Genomic DNA, 21,156 nt, shown 5'->3' on the forward strand with positions numbered 1-21,156 from the left:
TTCTTTGGCTGAGCTCCTGGTCAAGGCTCTGGGACATCCCCATAAATGAAGTGTCAGCTCTTGGGGACATGGCTGACTATTTACTAAATTGGGCTCTGATCAGCTATTAAAATAACCAATGATTCCTCTTTTGAAATTGACACTTAATAAGGTAACTTATTAGCAGGAATCGTTAACTTTTAGGAAAGCTCAAATATTTGTTACATTGGTAGTTTATGCTATAATGAGCTGTGGGGAAAGGAAGGGTTAATGTGACTTATAAGAGGTTCTTCTGATGTACTACTGTTAGGGGGCGCTGGGTTCTTGAAGAACTACAAGTATCAGCACTTCTGTAACTTAATAAAACGTTAAATTGAAAGTTACTAAAAGTTATTAAGTTAATTAAAAGTTACAAAAGTTAAACAAAGTTACTTAACAAAACTTTTAAAATAGCCAACACTTAACACATGCATATATTTTTGTACTATATACAAGTTATACAAGATGTAAAGGAGATTCCTCCACATTGTATCCATAATGACAATGTATCACCTTGCCAATGGATGGAGATAGAAGAAAGGGCTGTTTGGAATTGTTTATGGATGGGGGATTATTGGCATTTTGGGGAGCTTTTTTGGGGGGCAACATTGTACATCTCTCCTAAAATGTATCTAGTGATGGAAACAAATTGCTTTTTAGATTTTGGTTGAAAATAGATACATTTACTAGTAGATGTAAAAGTAGTAATAATAATTATCTTGACGTTATATACAAAAAAAAAATAGTACAATGTATAAGAAACCCTGTCAAATCAATCTCCTATATGTCTTTCCATTAGATAGATAGATAGATAGATAGATAGATAGATAGAAAGATAGAAGACTGATGCTGCAGCAATCTCTCTGTTAGTTTGCTACAATATATCAGTATGAGCCATTCTTAGATTCTTTGTGGATAAATATTAGCTAGGAATATGGATGGATGGATGGATATGAGTTATATAGATTAGATTGTCACTATCATTACCGGGGAAAATATTTTTTGTAAACCTACTGTATAATGGGCTTTAAACCTAAAACCTCCCAGATCCTGAAGTCAAGACACTCGAATTTTAGGCAATGCCCTGTAGATAAGGAATACACCAAAAATTGTCAACATGCAAATTCCAGAGTGTAATATAGATGATAAAATATAAAGTGAAACTATGAAAAAAATGAAAATGTACTCATGGTTCCTAGAATACACAGTATACATGTGTATCAGTCTAGGATGATGGGCTTCTTGTGCTATAGATCTAGGGTTAAGCAACCCCTTCCCATAATTAGGTAGTTTAGTAACTAAATCTTTGTATCGTTCTACTATTTTTATAAGTTTTTGATTTGTACTTTCTTGCTATTGACTTGCTGGAAAATATGTAAAATATGCATGACGGCCATATGCATGTATGTATGTATGTATATGTTTTATATCTTATGGTAAAAGGATATGGGAGGGGGATCGTTAATTTAAAGAGACATTACCATCTCTCTGGACTCAGATATACACACCTCCTTCTGAACTGAAGGAATCCATAGCAAATGAAGTGTGTCCAGACCCTAAACCCTTGTGCTGCTCACACAATTCCACATTCACCTCCTAATTACATTAATGTCATGTGTCCTTTCCCTTATTTTTTATCTAAAAGGCTTTTTTTATGGAGAAAGTTTAATGGTCCATATACCCCCCACCTACCCCCCTGTGTCACCACCCTCTTATTAACTTGACTGAGGAGGATTGTTGGGTTTGGGGGAGAGACAGTGAGGAGCATCTTGTATCTGGACAAGGAGAAAGGTACCAAGGGCAAATCGCTAGAGATCTCAGAGAGAGAGAGAAAGGAGGAGAGAGACAAGGGGAAGAGGAAGAGCATAGGGAGTGAGAAAGAGGCAGAGGAGAAGACAACACCGAGAAGGGGGGAAGAAAGAAAGCAAGACCCAGGAGAAGGAAGGAGATTTACTCAAAGCAGAAGAACTTGTGAGAGAGGAAACCAGAGACCAGAGGAGAGGTAGAGGGGGAGGGAGTTAGAGGAGAAACTCCTAGTGAGCTGGTGCCCCTCCAAAAATTAAGGACACATCGGGCCTTTTATTTTAGGAATGAATGCTGATCCATGTTTGTCTTATTGTGAAGCCACTGCCATGGATTGTTACTACAGCCCGGCCACGCAAGGCAGAGAGCTCCAGAGTTCTCCTTTTAGGGCATTCCAGCCCAGTGATAAGTTTAGTCCTGCTTTCCTGGCCAGCAAAGGACAAGGCTTTGGAGACAAGTCGAGGGGCTCCTTCCAACAGGAGTGCCAGTCTTTGGATGGCAACACCAGCGAACAACAGCAGCAACAACAACAGGGCTCCTTCACCAAGTACCAGTCTCACCACAGTCAGCCACAACAGCAGCCTCACATCTACATGCAGAACAGCTCCTGCAAGTCTCCTACAGAGAGCCTGAAGCTGCAAGACAGTCCTGGAGACCCCCTCATTCCCTGCTACGGTAAGAGACCACCACATCCCTGCTCAGCTGCTAGATACATATTAGATAAAGGTTGGATGGATAGATAGATAGATAGATAGATAGATGATAAATAGATAGATAGATAGATAGATGATAGATAGATAGATAGATAGATGATAGATAGATAGATAGATAGATAGATAATAGATAGATAATAGATAGATAGATAATAGATAGATGATAGATAATAGATAGATAGATAATAGATAGATAGATAGATAGATAGATAATAGATAATAGATAGATAGATAGATAGATGATAGATGATAGATAATAGATAGATAGATAATAGATAGATAGATAGATAGATAGATAATAGATAATAGATAGATAGATAGATGATAAATAGATAGATAGATAGATGATAGATAGATAGATAGATAATAGATAGATAGATAATAGATAGATAGATAGATAGATAATAGATAGATAGATAATAGATCGATAGATAGATAGATAGATAGATGATAAATAGATAGATAGATGATAGATAGATAGATAGATAGATGATAAAGAGATAGATAGATAGATAGATAGATAGATAGATAGATATGAGAGATAGATATAATAGCTTAATAGGTAGATAGATACTGTAGACAGAGAAATAACTGGGTAGATATTCGGGAAAAAAAAGATAGATAATAGACACAACATATAGATATATAAATAACATATTAGATGATAGACAGATGGATAGAATGCATTTTATGTACTGATGTAAGGAAAAAATGTAGCCTAGGGTTATGGTTTGTGAATTCAATGAATAGAGGAGTATGTGTGATAATTTATAATATTTACATATAAAGAATAATATATAAATATATATAGAATATATGATCTATCTATCTGTATAAATAAATATTGGTATATTTTAGTGACTTTATAATTCGCCTTAAATTCAGCTACAAAGCCCAGAAATCCTACAACAACCGTGAGTAATGGAAGAAATGTGTCAGCACAAAAAAATTAAATAGTTGTATTTTGGTTGGAGGAGGGTTTGCATTATTGCATTAATGAAGTTTATTATATCCACCAATGTCTGACTACATGGAGATCTATAGCAGCCGCATTATAGTGATGCCCCCAGTCATAACACGATCATAAACCCCAGCGGTGACGATCGCTCTTTATTTTTAGGTATTATTTATTCAGTCTAATAATAATACTACTCTTAATCCCCTGTGAACTTTTAATTTGCCCAAGTTACTCCGGGTACTAATTTTACACCAGCTTTCATTTTACTGCCCCTTTTATCTTGGATTAGACACATTTGCAGAGTCTCTTATTGTGTCCTTAAAATTAATGAGGATTAAATGTAATTCAAGGAGTAGAGAACCCTGTAGGGTGTTTGTACTGGATGAGGCTTGTGTCTTATTTACAGAGGTCACTGTGCTGCAGAGGGGTTTATGGGGCTGATGGAAAAGTGACTGATGGACATTCTGCTAATAGAACACCGAATCATCAAAGTGCAACAATGTTGCAAATGTGATTTGTTACCCTATTGAACAGCATGATGAGGTTATATATATATATATATATATATATATATATATATATATGTAATATAATGATAATAATGTAATAATAATGTAATATATATGATATTATACTAATATATATATATATATATAATCAGAAGCAATTGACTCATCAAATGTCAGTTATCCCATTCTATTTATATTATATAGGATAATTATATATTTTGCACAATGGATCAACTGAATCTCATGGCTCTTCAGGCTGTTAGGAAATTACAATTTGTCATCTAGTCCATCAGTATAATCTATCAACCACTACAAATAATGTGCAATGGATTTTCTAGATCAGTCATCTCTAACCTGTGGCTTTCCAGCTGTTGCAAAACTACAACTCTCAGCATGTATAGGTCAGTTGTAGTTTCGAAACAACTGCTGGAGAGCCAACAATTGGAGATCACTGAATGAACAAATATAAGATGCATATGTAAAAGTGTATATCTAATTGTTCTTCCATCAGATCTACAGTTTTCTATTCTTGCATAGCCCTCTGCTCACATAGGGGGGTATATAAACCCATCCACCCCTGCCCTTGGGGTCAGTAAGTACTTTAGAAGTCATAAACTTAAAAGCAGCAATATAATTTACTGAGCAATTGTGGAATTTGTGGATCCTGAGCTATGGGTTAATTTTAGCGATCTGTGCTCTGTGCAAGAAATTCCCTGCTTCATGCAAAAATATCCAGGAAAAATATCTTCTTCTTTTCAAATCAGAATATATCTGTTATATAATTAGTATTGCAACAAATAAGGGCATGACAAGGATGTGGTTCAAATTGCACAGAAAACTAATTTAGTTACAATAGATGCACATCAACTTTCCAGTAGCAGAAGAGACAGTAATTTGCGCAATTTTATGTCAAATTTTAGATTTGCGTCAAAGCGCAAAGTATCTGATATGAATCTTTAAATCAAAGGGAGCAAAGGGTGAAATCGATAAAAGACCCTAAGGATGATTTCACCATAAATCAAAAAATAAGGATTAAAAATGAAGTCTCCAGACAGGTGGAAGGTGCAGACAATTTAATTGGAATATCCCAGAATCGTGTTAGTGTCTGGTAGTAAATAAATCGCCATGAGATTATTTATTACCAATTCATATGGATACAATTACGTTTATTTTATTCCAGCAATTCTTATCCATGAAGATACTGCAAATAATTATCTGGTCTCCTATGTGTTTAGTGCTCTCCCAGCCTCCTCTGGGCTCATTAATGGGTCAGTGACTGACTCAGCCATAAAATAATCTCACATCATCCAAAAAGAGGGATGAAGCCTTAAATCTGTCCTTCAAACACTCAGATTATTTATTGGGGCAAGAAAACTGCTTCCGATTTAACAAAGGAAAAAAAAAAAAAAAAATATATATATATATATATATATATATATCCCTCTGGATTTGGATCAGACAGTTTTTATATTGCTAAAATGTGCTCCAGTCCATGCAGAAAGCTTACTATAGATTACAAAGGGGTCCTAGAAGACATTGACAGGTTCATTGGGAGAAGTCTGCAGCAGTCCAGACTCAAATATTTATTTTTTTCTGATAGTATAAATGTTTTATTAAATTTGTATTTTTATGGATAACATAACCAACCTGTCATTGTTGCATAAAGTACTGCAGACAGGCTCATTTAACTATTGTACCCCTATGTAGTGAATATTGATTAGTAAAAAAAAATAAAAAATAATGCAGGCAAGTTATTTTTTATTATTTTATTACTGACCCATATAAAAAAATAATATTAAATAACATTAACAATAATGAACAAAGATGATTCTTCTAAATATGTAATGTCCAAAAATAGATTTAAATTAAAAAAAAAAATGTTGGTTGCTCAATTATTGGTAAACAAACTAAATTGTGTGATAAATGGAATCGATAAAAATATAATTACGATTTGCATTTTAAACAGATGGTCAATCAAGTGATGCTCTTGGCACACCCGGTGTAATTTTTTTTCAAGTGTAACCATTTTATTTTTTGCATAATAAATAAATATAAATAAATAAATAATATATATATATATATATATATATATATATATATATATATATATATATATATATATATATAAAATATATATATACTTTTTTTTCCCAAGTAATTTCACCTATTATCAGGTCTCCTTCATACACACTACTTTTTAAACATTTTATAAAAGCTTGTACATTTTGGTTTCCATTCATCCACAGCATGATGATCCATTATTTTTCTGTGCCTCAACTGCTGACATCTGATGTTAAAACTGCATCCGTTGACATACGGTCAGATCGGAAAATAAAAACGCAACATGTCGCATTTTCTGATCCGCCTCCTGTGAGGGTCCAGTGCAACAACTGATGTGTGAACTGATCCCATAGTTTTCTAGCATCAGTTTTTGTAGCACACTGGAGGGACAAAAAAAAAACAGTTGAATGGTCGGATATCTGGAAATGAGGCCTAAAAACTCTATGAATTTCATTTTTGTAATGTTTTTTTTCCTTCCTTAAATCCTATAAAAAAGCATTGAGCAGTTAAAAATGGCATATACACGCCATGCCTAGAGCAAGCTGTGTTGTGAAAAAAGGCTGCAAACCTCAAAAATGCCATAAAAATGACATATAAAATCCAACTTGTGTGAATCCAACCTGAACATATAAAATATATGCATCAATCTTCTATAAAATACATCAGCTGTTTACTATCAGGATCACATTGTATCATAATAACAGGTCTCCCCATGTAAGTTTTTAGAACAATTCTTCCTAGAAAGCCATTACATTTGCATAACTATATAATATTCTCACCACAACATATTTTCCAGCTTTTTTCTGGTATTATAGCCTTTTCTTCTAGATGTCAGACGTTTAGATGCGTAATATCCTCATATCTTATTCTAGACTTTTGATGACCTTTACAATTAGCGCTATTTCTTTAAAAAATTCAGTTTCCTGAATCGATATGTTACAGACGTTGCTTCTATTATATCATTTTTAATATTTCTGATTCCATTATAGAAGAGAGTCTTAGTTCCTATCAGATAAGCCATTGATATTGACTCTTCTATGCTAAAATTCATACATAGCCCCCCATAGTGAGGGCAGGGGGGTCTTATTCTTTTCTTGTTTGTTTTTTCTTACAATCCTTTTTTGTTTTCTTTAAAAACCAAAAGTAACCAATTGAAAAATAGATGCAATCAGATGCATGTTTGTTTATCATAGAACTGAATATAATGTTTTTGTTTTTTTTATTTTACAATTTTTTATTTTTTTTTATAAAGTATTTGTCAAATTGTGAAAAAATGTTTACTTTACTTATGGGTTGATTTATCAGAGACATTCCTCATTACATCCCTTTCTTCAGTCTGAGCAGACTTCAAAGAAACACTAAATTTTTGATTTTTTTTCCCTTTACTTGGCTGAAATCTTCCATGATTCACTATACTTTTCATCCTGTAACAAAGTTTTCCTAATCTTATTTTCGAAGAATGACAGCAACTTACCATTTACATCAATGCAAAATGATGTACTAGTCGCTTAAATATCTCCTCCCCCAAAATAAATAAATAAAAAATTAAATAAAAAATGTTCATTAGAGAAACAGTGAATCAATGAATCTACAGAACAGATTTTTGGAAAATGTTTTTGAAAAAATGCATTAGTTGAAGATCGCATGTCAATCCTATAGGAACACAGCTGCCAAAGCAAATCAGTTTGCAGTAATCAAAAGACATACTGCAAAAATAAACAAAAAAAAACCCACTAGCGCTGTTGTGCCTTAATAAAATATTTTTTTATATAAAAAATAAATTGGCTGAAAATTTTCTGTAAACCCATAAAAGTTAAAAATCAATCAAAATGCTAAAATTATTCAAGGACAAAAGAATCAAAATACTTTAGTTGACAGAAACTTAAAATGTATTCATCATATTCATGTCAATTATCATAAATAATCTTTATGATCTGCCACATTACATGAAATATCGTTATGTCTTTGACTTGTAACTTGACAGCAGAAAGTGTTATGTATTAGGCTGGGTTTGCTTTAATGTCTATCTTTAGTTGTTGTTTTTGTTTTTTTTCAGTCGGACTCATTTATAGAATTTTTATTCTGTAATTTTTAATTATTTTTAGACATTTTCTTACATTTTTCTACAGATAATTATTTAAACATTGGCACATCCCATTAATACTTATTTAATCTAAATAAATATGAGGAAGTACCAATAAAACACCAATATGGACTGAGCCCTGCTACATCTTTGAGTCATGTCAACCCACAATCACACGAGTGTCCAAAAGTTTAGCAATTTTTACAAGTTGTCTTTTTTTGTAGACCTGGTTATAGGACCCAAAATCACAGCAAGACCCCTATACATGCTGCTGCTTTTAATTAAAGATGTTGGGCAGTAGATCTAGTCCCATAGAATTAGTATACCTGGTGAGAGATCCTTTTTTTTTTTTTTTTTTTTAACAGAAAATAAAAATTGCAATAAAAATCTCCAATGTTAATTTCGCCATTCTGTATAATTCTACAAAATCCTGTAAGAAAAAAAAAGTTAATTCTGATTACGCAAATGAATACTTGCCTTTTAAACTTTTATTTAGTGTTTTATCATTTATTTTAGTTTATATATTGATTTTTTTTTTTTTACTTTTTTTTTTCTGTTTTAAATCTATGGTAAAAAAAAGAGGGATTGTGAAAGTAAAAACTCAAACTTTTGTTAATAGTTTTTGCACTATAAAGTTAAGACCAGTGACTTTCTTCTTAAATTTGTTTTGAATTTGTTTGCGGTGACATTAAAATGTAGACTAGAGGTCTCCAACTTGTGGGAAGCTATAAGCGCCTGCAGCCGTCAGGTCATGCTGAGAGTTGTAGTTTTGCAACATCTGGAGAGCCACAGGTTGGAGGCCACTATTTTTTGGTAACCTATTACAATTTTTTTCTTCTCATTCATTCTGATGACTGATTCTATCCCATAGCATAAAACTACTATTTATTATTATTATTATTATTATTATTATTATTATTGCATATCAGTTAATATCACCATGTATCATACTGATGGAGTCATAATTAGAAATATCAAAGTATCAAATGATTTATTATTAAACTGATGACTTTTTTCTTTAATTCAGTCATGTCTCAGAAGAAGTTAATTTGATATGTTTATTAAATACTATTTTATTATATATAATTGTTTTGGTAGATATTTTTTAAATAATCATGATCTCATTCAAGTGGATCAGGAGTTCAAGTTTTTAAGGTGTTTCTAGTCATCTCTCTAAGGCTTTATTCACACAGCAGTATTTTGGATCAGTATTTGTATGCCAAAACCAGGAGTGTCCCCTAATACAGAACAGTTTTCAATCTTTTCAATTATAGTTTTACTCTGTAAGTTCCACTCCTGGTTTTGACATACAAACAGATACAAAATACTGACGTGTGAATAAGCCCTAGATGTGCGTCATCTTATCAGGCATAATTATCATAGAAGGCATTTCTACTTGCCAGAAAGAGAAAAATTATTTGTGCTCACAAAGATATTCAAGAAGATGACCATGAACTAATAAGTCCAATGTGCGCTGCAATGTGTAAATGTAGGCGAAAATACAATCTAGTAGCAATAATAGAAATTATGGAGTCCAATTATTCATTTTTTTCCACTTTTCTACAGCAATTTGCTCCTTTTTGTGTCCCTTTTCTAGTCAGCACCAAAATTACCATGCATTGTGCAACATTTTTATAAACTACTTGCAAAATAAATGTCAGGAACAGGTAAAAGCAAGTCACAAAAAGACACCATATGATCGACTCATGATAAATGTCCTACAAAAGTGTCTAAAACCCTTTAATAAATGCGGCACATGGACTGTGTGCGGGAATTCTGGCTCACTACAAGGCTATGTTCACACATTGCATTTTTGCAGCGTTTTTTTTTATGCGTTTTTTAATGTAAATTTTCAGCTGCGTTTTACAGTACCAGCAAAGTCTAGAAGATTTCCAAAATCTCATGCACACGGCTTGTTTTTTTTTTTTTTTGTCAGAGCTGTGTTTTTGCAAAGTGCAGCATGTCGCTACTTTAAGTGTTTTTTTTTCAGCATTTTTTCAGCGTTTTTGCATTATCCATTGCTTACTATGGGTGAAAAACGCTGCAAAAAATACAAGTATCAGGTTTTGCTGTGTTTTTGGTGCCAAAACCTGAGGAAGTTGAATCAGGTTATTTTTTTTTCTGCACTAAACTTTATCAGCATGCACAAGAGACAAATGTATCTGACAAAACCACAGTTGCTCAAGAGAGCAGGTTTTGCCTGCTGAAAAAAAATAACACTGCAAAAACGCAACGTGTGAACATAGCCTAGCAGTTTGGTGCATTGTTTAGTAAATCTGTCAAAAAATGTATTATCTATCTATTCTCTATCTATCTATTATTATTATCATTATTATTATTATTATTATTATTTATTAATCTATCTGTTTATGCAATTAAAAAAATATATTGGAAGGACCAAATACACATTAGCATTGTCTAAACCTTCTGTCTATTTCATATCCATCCAATATTTATCCACAAAGAATCTAAGAAAAGCTAATATTGATACATTGTAGCAAACTAACAGAGAGATTGCTGCAGCTGCTGCATCAGTCTTTATCTTATCTTATCTATCTATCCATCTATTACTAAAAGTACACTAATTAATATGAACTAATAATAAAGTACTCCATACTAAAGCCTGTGAAATGTGCTGTAAGAAAGTTAATACATTTAAACAAATATGTTAAGATTGATCATAACAGGCACAATCATTTTTTAACCAATAATTAAACTTATTTGTATTTAAATATTATTACAAATAATACACCACAATTATATATCTATCTACAGTACATAAATACATACATTACTTGCAGAAGAGATTTAAGTTATTTTTTAAGTCTTGATACAAGTTCTTTGAGTTTGCCGGCTCTTTCTCAGCCTGACTATATAGTTCCTGCATATTATCAATGAGCAGAAACTGTTGTAATAAATAAGTGCACCTTTCCAGTGCGGATCATTGGAGTCTTTACTGCATCACTGTAATTGTAATTGTTTGCATCAAACAGAAGGATTTGAAGATCATAAATGTTAATCTTGCAACTTTTGTGCATTACAAACCACCTGTGCTCATTCACTAGCCAAAAAACCTGCGTACATCTGTATGCGACTTCCAGCGGAAGATATGTATTCCATATGCGTTCACACAAGGTATACATAAAGATGACGTTAGGACTCTATCGTTGATGGACAATTCTGCCCAACCATACTGTGTGAGCCATAATGAAATTTTTGCGTAGGCCCCGTTTTCGCACCCCCTGAGGTACTGGAGCATATTAAACTCAGCGGGGTAAACAATTATCATATCAGAAAGAATCAAGTCAACAGAAAAAAAAGGAAAAGTTGTAAGGTACCTAGAATATAAGAATTAAACAAAATAGTAGGGGGGAAAAAACTAAAATATTAAAAATGTGAATTTTTGAAAAATGATTTATATATTTTTGGGAATTAACCTTTCTCTGTTCATAGGGTTTGGCTAGTTTTGTATACTCGGGTTACCTGCATTATTTAGAATTTCAGATTGGAGTAAAAAAAAAAAAAAATCCATTGGAAAATGGAAATTAAGGCATTGAGGGGCTGAAAAAAAAAGAGATTAGAGAAAGCAGATAGTTTTCTGGTACATTCCCTTAAGAAATTGAAAAATGACTAAAAATAAAATAAGCAGAGGTGTTTTATTAAATATGTTCTCCAGTTTTCAAAGGTAAATAGGACGTTATTATGTTATATTTATGCCAAAAACTGGTGTAAAAAAAAAGGTTGCAAATTATGGTGTATGCCATAATTTGCAACTTTTTTTTAACCTTTTACATAATTTTCCTTAAAAGTGGGAGGGGCATAGAGGAGGGGGTGGGGCCGAACAAGGCTCGACAAATTTACTATAATTTGTGGCTGAAATTATAGTGTAAATCTACACCAGCTCATGGCTGCCATATTTCTGGCACACACCATGCAACCCAACTAAGTTATTGAGAAGTGTGCGCCAATCAGGTGCATCTTATGCCAACGAGGTTTGTAGTAATACTTCGTAGATTACGTGGGTCTTAACAAATCCCCCCAGCGCATCACATCACATTTGTACCACATCCCGTTACATTGTATCCTATGTACATTCTATAATAAAGTATGTTTCTCTGTAGAAATGTAAATCTGATGATACATCGTAACGCGCACATGTTTTTTACAGAAATATTTAGTTACATTGTAAATCATACATTAAATATATAGAAGATACATGACAGCCGGAATTTTCTGTTGACAGTTCTGTAAATAATATTTGTATAAACTTCACATTCCGATGTCAGAACCTGAAGAATATGCAGAAATGATTGGCAGAATATAGGCGCTGCCCATCTCTCCTCCTCTGCCGGACTCTGATGATCTGACCTAGAGTTTTCCTTGTCTCTTTGAAATCCTGTATGTGTATTATGTAGTGCTGACCCAGCTGCTGCAGAACATTATTATATATTACTTATCTGCTGCAGAACATCTTTAAATGCACCACAGCTGCTGCAGAACATCATAATATACAACTCAGTAGATGTATACCATGAGAATAAGCTTCTAATTTGATATAAAAACACATAATGCTCACCTCACTTGCTGCAGAATCTCATTATGCACACCTCAGCTGTTGTAAATCCTTGTCATGCATATCTCAGCTGCTGCAGAACCTCTTTATGCACACTTCAGCTGCTGCAGAACATTTTATACACACCTCAGCTGCTGCAGAACATTTTATACACACCTCAGCTGCTGCAGAACCTCACAATACACCTCAGCTGCTGCAGAACCTCACAATACACCTCAGCTGCTGCAAAATCTTACAATACACCTCAGCTGCTGCAGAACCTCACAATATACCTCAGCTGCTGCAGAACCTAATAATACACCTCAGCTGCTGCAGAACCTCACAATACACCTCTGCTGCAGAACCTTACAATACACCTCAGCTGCTGCAGAACCTCATAATACACCTCAGCTGCTGCAGAACCTTACAATACACCTCAGTTGCTGCAGAACATCATAATACACCTTAGCTGCTGCAGAACATCATAATACACCTCAGCTGCTGCAGAACCTCATAATACACCTCAGCTGCTGCAGAACCTCACAATACATCTCAGCTGCTGCAGAACCTCATAATACACCTCAGCTGCTGCAGAATCTCATAATACACCTCTGCTGCTGCAGAACCTCACAATATACCTCAGCTGTTGCAGAACCTCACAATACCCCTCAGCTGCTGCAGAACCTCATAATACACCTCAGCTGCTGCAGAACATCTTAATGCACCTCAGCTGTTGCAGAACCTCATAATACACCTCAGCTGCTGCAGAATCTCATAATACACCTCTGCTGCTGCAGAACCTCACAATACACCTCATCTGTTGCAGAACCTCATAATACACCTCAGCTGCTGCAGAACCTCATAATGCACCTCAGTTGCTGCAGAACCTCATAATACACCTCAGCTGCTGCAGAACCTCATAATACACCTCAGCTGCTGCAGAACATCACAATACACCTCAGCTGCTGCACAACCTCACAATACACCTTAGCTTCTGAAGAACCTCATAATACACCTCAGCTGCTGCAGAACCTCACAATACACCTCAGCTTCTGCAGACCCTCATAATACACCTCAGCTGCTGCAGAACCTCATAATGCACCTCAGTTGCTGCAGAACCTCATAATACACCTCAGCTGCTGCAGAACCTCATAATACACCTCAGCTGCTGCAGAACATCACAATACACCTCAGCTGCTGCACAACCTCACAATACACCTTAGCTTCTGAAGAACCTCATAATACACCTCAGCTGCTGCAGAACCTCACAATACACCTCAGCTGTTGCAGAACCTCATAATACACCTCAGCTGCTGCAGAACCTCATAATGCACCTCAGTTGCTGCAGAACCTCATAATACACCTCAGCTGCTGCAGAACCTCATAATGCACCTCAGTTGCTGCAGAACCTCATAATACACCTCAGCTGCTGCAGAACCTCATAATACACCTCAGCTGCTGCAGAACATCACAATACACCTCAGCTGCTGCACAACCTCACAATACACCTTAGCTTCTGAAGAACCTCATAATACACCTCAGCTGCTGCAGAACCTCACAATACACCTCAGCTTCTGCAGACCCTCATAATACACCTCAGCTGCTGCAGAACATCATAATACACCTCAGCTGCTGCACAACCTCATAATACACACCTCAGTTGCTGCAGAACCTCATAATACACCTCAGTTGCTGCAGAACCTCATAATACACCTCAGCTGCTGCAGAACCTCATGCTACACCTCAGCTGCTGCACAACCTCACAATACACCTCAGCTTCTGCAGACCCTCATAATACACCTCAGCTGCTGCAGAACCTCACAATACACCTCAGTTTCTGCAGAACCTCATAATACACCTCAGCTGCTGCAGAACATCATAATACACCTCAGCTGCTGCAGAGCCTCATAATACACCTCAGCTGCTGCAGAACCTCACAATACACCTCAGCTGCTGCAGAACCTCACAATATGCCTCAGCTGCTGCAGAACCTCACAATACACCTCAGCTGCTGCAGAACCTCACAATACACCTCAGCTGTTGCAGAACCTCACAATACCCCTCAGCTTCTGCAGAACCTCTTAATAAACCTTAGCTGCTGCAGCACCTCACAATACACCTCGGCTGCTGCAGAACATCATAATACACCTCAGCTGCTGCAGAACATCATAATACACCTCAGCGGCTGCAGAACCTCATAATACACCTCAGCTTCTGCAGAACCTCTTAATACACCTTAGCTGCTGCAGAACCTCACAATACACCTAGGCTGCTGCAGAACATCATAATACACCTCAGCTGCTGCAGAACATCATAATACACCTCAGCGGCTGCAGAACATCATAATACACCTCAGCTGCTGCAGAACGTCATAATACACCTCAGCTGCTGCAGAACCTCATAATACACACCTCAGCTGCTGCAGAACATCATAATGCACCTCAGCTGCTGCGGAACATCATAATACACCTCAGTTGCTGCAGAACATCATAATACTCCTCAGCTGCTGCAGAACCTCATAATACACCTCAGCTGCTGGAGAACATAATAATACACCTCAGCTGCTGCAGAACCTCATAATACACCTCAGCTGCTGGAGAACCTCATAATACACCTCAGCTGCTGCAGAACCTCATAATACACCTCAGCTGCTGCAGAACATCATAATACACCTCAGCTGCTGCAGAACATCATAATACACCTCAGCTGCTGCAGAGCCTCCTAATATACCTCATGTAGCCCCTACTGTAAAATAATGTAAGAATATAGTCATCCAAGACTGTGCTTTCTTATGGGCATACAGCTTTACATTGAATTGCCGGAGCTCAGCTCAGTTTCCCAGTTTGTTACATAGGACTGCAGTTTTCATCACTCCTTACATACTATAATTGTCAATGATTTTTCGCGGACATGGAAAAATACAGAAAAATGTCCTTGTTCCGTCAGTGTTTTTCATACTGGTTCCATCAGTGTTTTTCATACTGGTTCCATCAGTGTTTTTCATACTGGTTCCATCAGTGTTTGATCGGTGACAGTTTTTATCATCAGTTTTATCAGTGATTTTCTCGTATGAAAAAAATAAATCAGATAAATAAATAAATGACAAATCTTCTCCCGTCCATTCCTGGGATCGTACACTGACGCCGTCCGTGATCTTCACGCACCCATAGACTTGTATGGACTCATTTTAATCCGTGACTCCAATCAAAAACGGACATGTGAACAGAGCCATAGACTACAATGATCTGCGCCCGTGAAAACTGATGTCTGATCGAGGATTTATGTACGTGCACAAATAGAGACAGAAGGACAGTGAAAAAAACGCTGAAAAAACACTCAAAAAACGCAGCAAAACCTGAGCTTTTGACAAAGCTGATTTCCTGCCCGAGGTTTTGCTGCAAATTTGTGACGCTGAAAAACCCAACATGTGTAAACATAGCCTAACAAACATTAATTTATTACAAATCTAGAAAGTTACTTCTCAAGATACATAGCGGTAACGACAGATAAGCAGTGCTGTGTAAATATGCAAATATTGGAGACAAAAGTATATTTTCAGACACGGAGTTTATATATATTGATGCACTTTACAAATTTTTTTGGACTTCCGGCACTACTGAGAAATGTGAGAAGTTAAGCTATTGCTCTCTGTTATCAGCCAAACCCATATACCAGTGCTCAGAAAGAGGAAAAAGCAGGACAGGAGTGCCTCATAGAGTAGTATGTTTATATATGTATTGCTCTCTGTTATCAGTCGGACTCGTATACAATTCATATATACATACACATACTTGTAATAAATTGTATATGAGTTTGGCTGATAACAGAGAGCAATACATATCTAAACATAGTGCTGTGAGGCGCTCCTGTCCTGCTTTTTCTTTTTTCTGAGCACTTCTACTTCTTTTAAATAAAAATGTGGTTTTTTTGGAAACTTCCTCGGCTTTGCTAAAACTTCATAAAGTCATGTGCGGATTACATTCTTTTTCTATCTGTGAATGTTCCTCGTATCATTCAAGTCAATGGGAAAAATCTGCAAATAAAACAAGTGAAGTTGAACTTTTTTTTTTGCAGATTTCTAAATTACATGGCAGGTAAAAACAAAAAATAAAACACAGCGGGCAGGAGATTTCTAGAAATGCCATTCACTTTGCTAAAACTGTAAGATACTGAATAATAAGAAAGCACCAAATCCTCATTCCTGGGATCTTTGCTGTCAAAATTCAAAGAAAACAGATAAATTCTTCTAGATCCTCAAATACGAGGTGTATATGTTGTATAAATCAAGAACCTTGACGTAATGTAGCACTATGGTGACAATAGGGGACGGATATACCCAACGCTACAATATCCATATATCATCTCATCTATGGGCGAAAAAATTAAAGGATGATCAGTTTCAACATTGTATTTCCTAGGAAATATTTGTCTCTCCACCACCTTCTTGATATTGGGCACCCAGGCTGAGCTCCTGCACATAAAAGGGGTTATCTCATTTACACAACCCCTTTTATATTTTCTTTTAGAGCATATGGATCTAATATAGAGGGGGAGAAGCAATGGAGACCCTTGTAGATGTGAAAATAGAAATCTGCTGCAAGGGACACTGTTCTATCTGAAGGACCACCCGGCTTCTTTGTGCATGATGCATTGAGATAGATAGATAGATAGATAGATGATAGATAATAGATAGATAGATAATAGATAGATAGATGATAGATAGATAGATAGATAATAGATAATAGATAATAGATAGATAGACAGACAATAGATAGATAGATAATAGATAGATAGATAGATAGATAATAGATAGACAGATAATAGATAGATGATAGATAGATAATAGATAGATGATAGATAGATAGATAATAGATGGATAGATAGATAGATAATAGATAGATGATAGATAATAGATAGATAGATAATAGATAGATGGATAGATAGATAGATAATAGATAGATGATAGATAATAGATAGATGGATAGATAGATAGATAGATAATAGATAGATGATAGATAGATAGATAGACAGACAATAGATAGATAGATAATAGATAGATGATAGATAATAGATAGATAGATAGATAATAGATAGATAATAGATAGATAGATAATAGATAGATAGATAATAGATAGACAGATAATAGATAGATGATAGATAGATAATAGATAGATGATAGATAGATAGATAATAGATAGATGGATAGATAGATAGATAATAGATAGATGATAGATAGATGATAGATAATAGATAGATAGATAGATAGATAATAGATAGATGATAGATAATAGATAGATGATAGACAGATGATAGATAATAGATAGATAGATAGATGATAGATAGATAATAGATAGATAGATAATACATAGATAATAGATAAATAGATAATACATAGATAGATAGATAGATACAAAGATAGATGGATAGATAGAAAGATAGATAGATAGAAATATGGATAGATAGATAGATAATAGATAGATAGATAATAGATAGATAAGGAGGATAGATAGATAGATAAATACAAATCTAGATAGATAGATAGATAGAATGATAGATAGCTAGATAGATACAAAGATAGATGATAGATAGATAGATGGATAGATAGAAAGATAGATAGAGAGATAGAAAGATGGATGGATAGATGGATAAAGAGATGGATAGATAGATAATAGATAGATAGATGGATAAAGAGATGGATAGATAGATAGATAGATAATAGAGAGATAGATAGATATGAGATAGATGGATAGATAATAGATAGATAAATACAAATCTAGATAGAATGATAGATAGATAGATAGATAATAGATAGATAATAGATAGATAATAGATAGATAGATCGATAGATGGATAAATACAAATCTAGATAGATAAAAAGTGGTCAGCGATACAAAATAAGATGAGAAAGATGCCGTCCTTCACTATCCTGTACGGTGACATTTCGCATGTTCAGCAGATTTTTATACAAGTTGTCAGCTGCGTGTTGCAGAACCAGCAAAGTCTATGAGAAACCAGAATTCTCTGTTCACACTTTGCTTTTTGTTTGCTGTGTATTTTCTGCCTTGGTTGTGTTTTTGGAAAATAGATCATGTCACTTCTTTCAGCGTTTTTGCAGCATTTTTTCACCCATAGGAAGTAATGGGTGGTGAAAAAAACACAGCAAAAACGCACTAAAAATACAGCAAAAAACTCACCTGCGTTTTTTCAGCGTTTTTGATGGCAAAATAGAATGGGGTTCTTTTTCTTTCACAGAACTTCATGTACATGCCTAAATAGAGACAGAAGGACAGTGAAAAAAAAAAAACCCTGGAAAAAACGCATCAAAAAACGCAGGAAAACCTGCATTTTTGACAAAGCTGTTTTCCTGCCAGAGAAAAGTTATCAGCAGATTTAGCTGCAGAAAAAAACACGTGTGTGAACATAGTCTAAGACTGTTAGAACCTTTTTGAGGTTATAATATTGTTATTGTTGCAATTGTATCACTTGAAAAAGGCTCCATCAATCTGAGCAGAAATGTCATCACTGGGATAGTTAAAGTCTGTACCTTTTTCATTTGATCCTGGAGGGCTGCCTTTTTTTTTGGAGTGCTTTGTATATAGTGCAGCTTCATTTTCTTTTCTGATAGATGGATAGCTAGTAAAGCTTGGCAGGCATTGAAGGTACTAATACTTTATAATATATTACATCATGGTACATGACATATTATAGGGGCAGCACAGTGGCTCAGTGGTTAGCACTGTACAGTGGGCAGCACCATGGCTCAGTGGTTAGCACTGCAGCCTTGCAGCGCTGGGGTCCTGAGTTCAAATCCCACCAAGGACAATATCTGCAAGGAGTTTGTATGTTCTCCCTGTGTTTGTGTGAGTTTCCTCTGGGTTTTCCATTTTCCTCCCACACTCCAAAGACATACTGATAAGGAATATAGATTGTGAGCCCCAATGGGGACAGCGATGATGATATCTGTAAAGAGCTGTGGAATATGATAGTGCTGTATAAGTGAGTAAAATAAGTATTATGCCTCTTTTTTACTTTTGCAGTTTTTGTTGTTTCTTGTACTTTAAAGAGTAACCATCGTTTTCAATTTTATTTCATAAAACAATAATACACCTGAAAATAAGTAACGTCATAATGTATCTTATCAGAGAAATCCACTTCTTTCTCCTCCTGGACTGATCTCTCACTCTCAATTCATGGGTAAAATCCATATTCAGTGAATACAGATTTTCCCATTACTGAGATAGGAGATGGCAATTTGTGCTCATAAAATTCTATGAACCAGAGTCAGACACAGACATTCTGCTGCAAGTTCTCCATAGAACATTATGAGCACCAACAGCAATCTCCTTTCTCAGTAATGGGAAAGTCTGTATTCACTGAAAACAGATTTTACCCATGAACTGAGAATTTTGAGAATGAATGATCAGTCCAGGAGGAGAAAGAAGCAGATTTCTCTGATCAGATACATTACAAAGTTTCTTATTTTCATGTGTACTATTGATTTATGAAAAAATAACATTCATTGCTGTACTCGGCGTCCTGATCTGCATCTGCTTCTCAGTCTGCTATCTGGAAATTATTTCAAAAAGTTGGTGATGCTTTTTCTTACTTTGTGAAAATGTAAATCCCTTGTAGCGAGCATCCGCAGCATTACGGCTTCTTTTGGGCTGTGCTTGTTTTAGAGGGAAGGTGCATGTATGTGTGTATATGAAAATATCTTTATATATATATATATATATATATATAATGTATATGATATATTTTATTACAAGTACCAGCGTCTGCTATAATTTTTCTTGCCCCTTCGAGTTGGCGTGAAGCCTGATGAAATCTGGTTACCCGCAATCTGTTTTTATTAGGGGGTGATCTGGTTTGGATATAGAGTTTCTCCTACTCAATAGCCTCCCTGCTCTTCCAGATCCCTGTGACGGCCTTGTGTTTTTAGGACCTTTAAAAAAAAAAAAAAAAGAACTAGAACCGGCTGTTCTTTTCTGGTAAGAAGGTAAAAAAAATAAAATAACATTTTCTTACATTTTAATAACAGGAAATTCCTGTTTGTATAACAAGTACAATTTATATATAATATTACAGCGATGTGAGTTATTATCAATATTCTAACTTCTGATCTCTAGGAAGAAAAAAACTATTAGCAATTGAATCTAAATTATTCTTAAATAATTGCAACTAATGTGTTAAAGGTATAGAGGGGAAAAAAAGCCATAACTGTAATAGTTCTGAAATAAAATGTATTATTGAAAAGAATTAAATTGGAACAAGTGAAGGATGTTACATTTAATAAAAATAGTAATTAGAAAATACAAATAATATGATCATAAAAATGTCATACGGAAACTAATGACGTTTAAAAAATATATTAAAAAAATCTCATTAGCCAGAATAAATATAAAGAATGCATCTTTATCCTGTTTTATATTTCATATAATAATAATAAAAAAATATTT

General features: G+C 34.9%; 1 protein-coding gene across 1 annotated transcript in view; it reads left to right on the forward strand.

The window, feature by feature from the left end:
- Positions 1-1,717: 1,717 nt before the first annotated feature.
- The window catches only part of ALX4 (ALX homeobox 4), a 116,626-nt gene continuing 97,187 nt past the window's right edge, over positions 1,718-21,156 (forward strand). Inside the window, exon 1 of the mRNA XM_073658163.1 lies at positions 1,718-2,496. Within this exon, the coding sequence (XP_073514264.1) occupies positions 2,109-2,496 (388 nt within the window). The 5' untranslated portion in view covers positions 1,718-2,108. The remainder of the gene's footprint in view (positions 2,497-21,156) is intronic.

This window comes from Phyllobates terribilis, unplaced genomic scaffold, assembly GCF_046119375.1.
Source record: "Phyllobates terribilis strain yellow unplaced genomic scaffold, ASM4611937v1 Scaffold_13__5_contigs__length_258822181, whole genome shotgun sequence".
Classification (NCBI taxonomy): Eukaryota; Metazoa; Chordata; class Amphibia; order Anura; family Dendrobatidae; genus Phyllobates; species Phyllobates terribilis.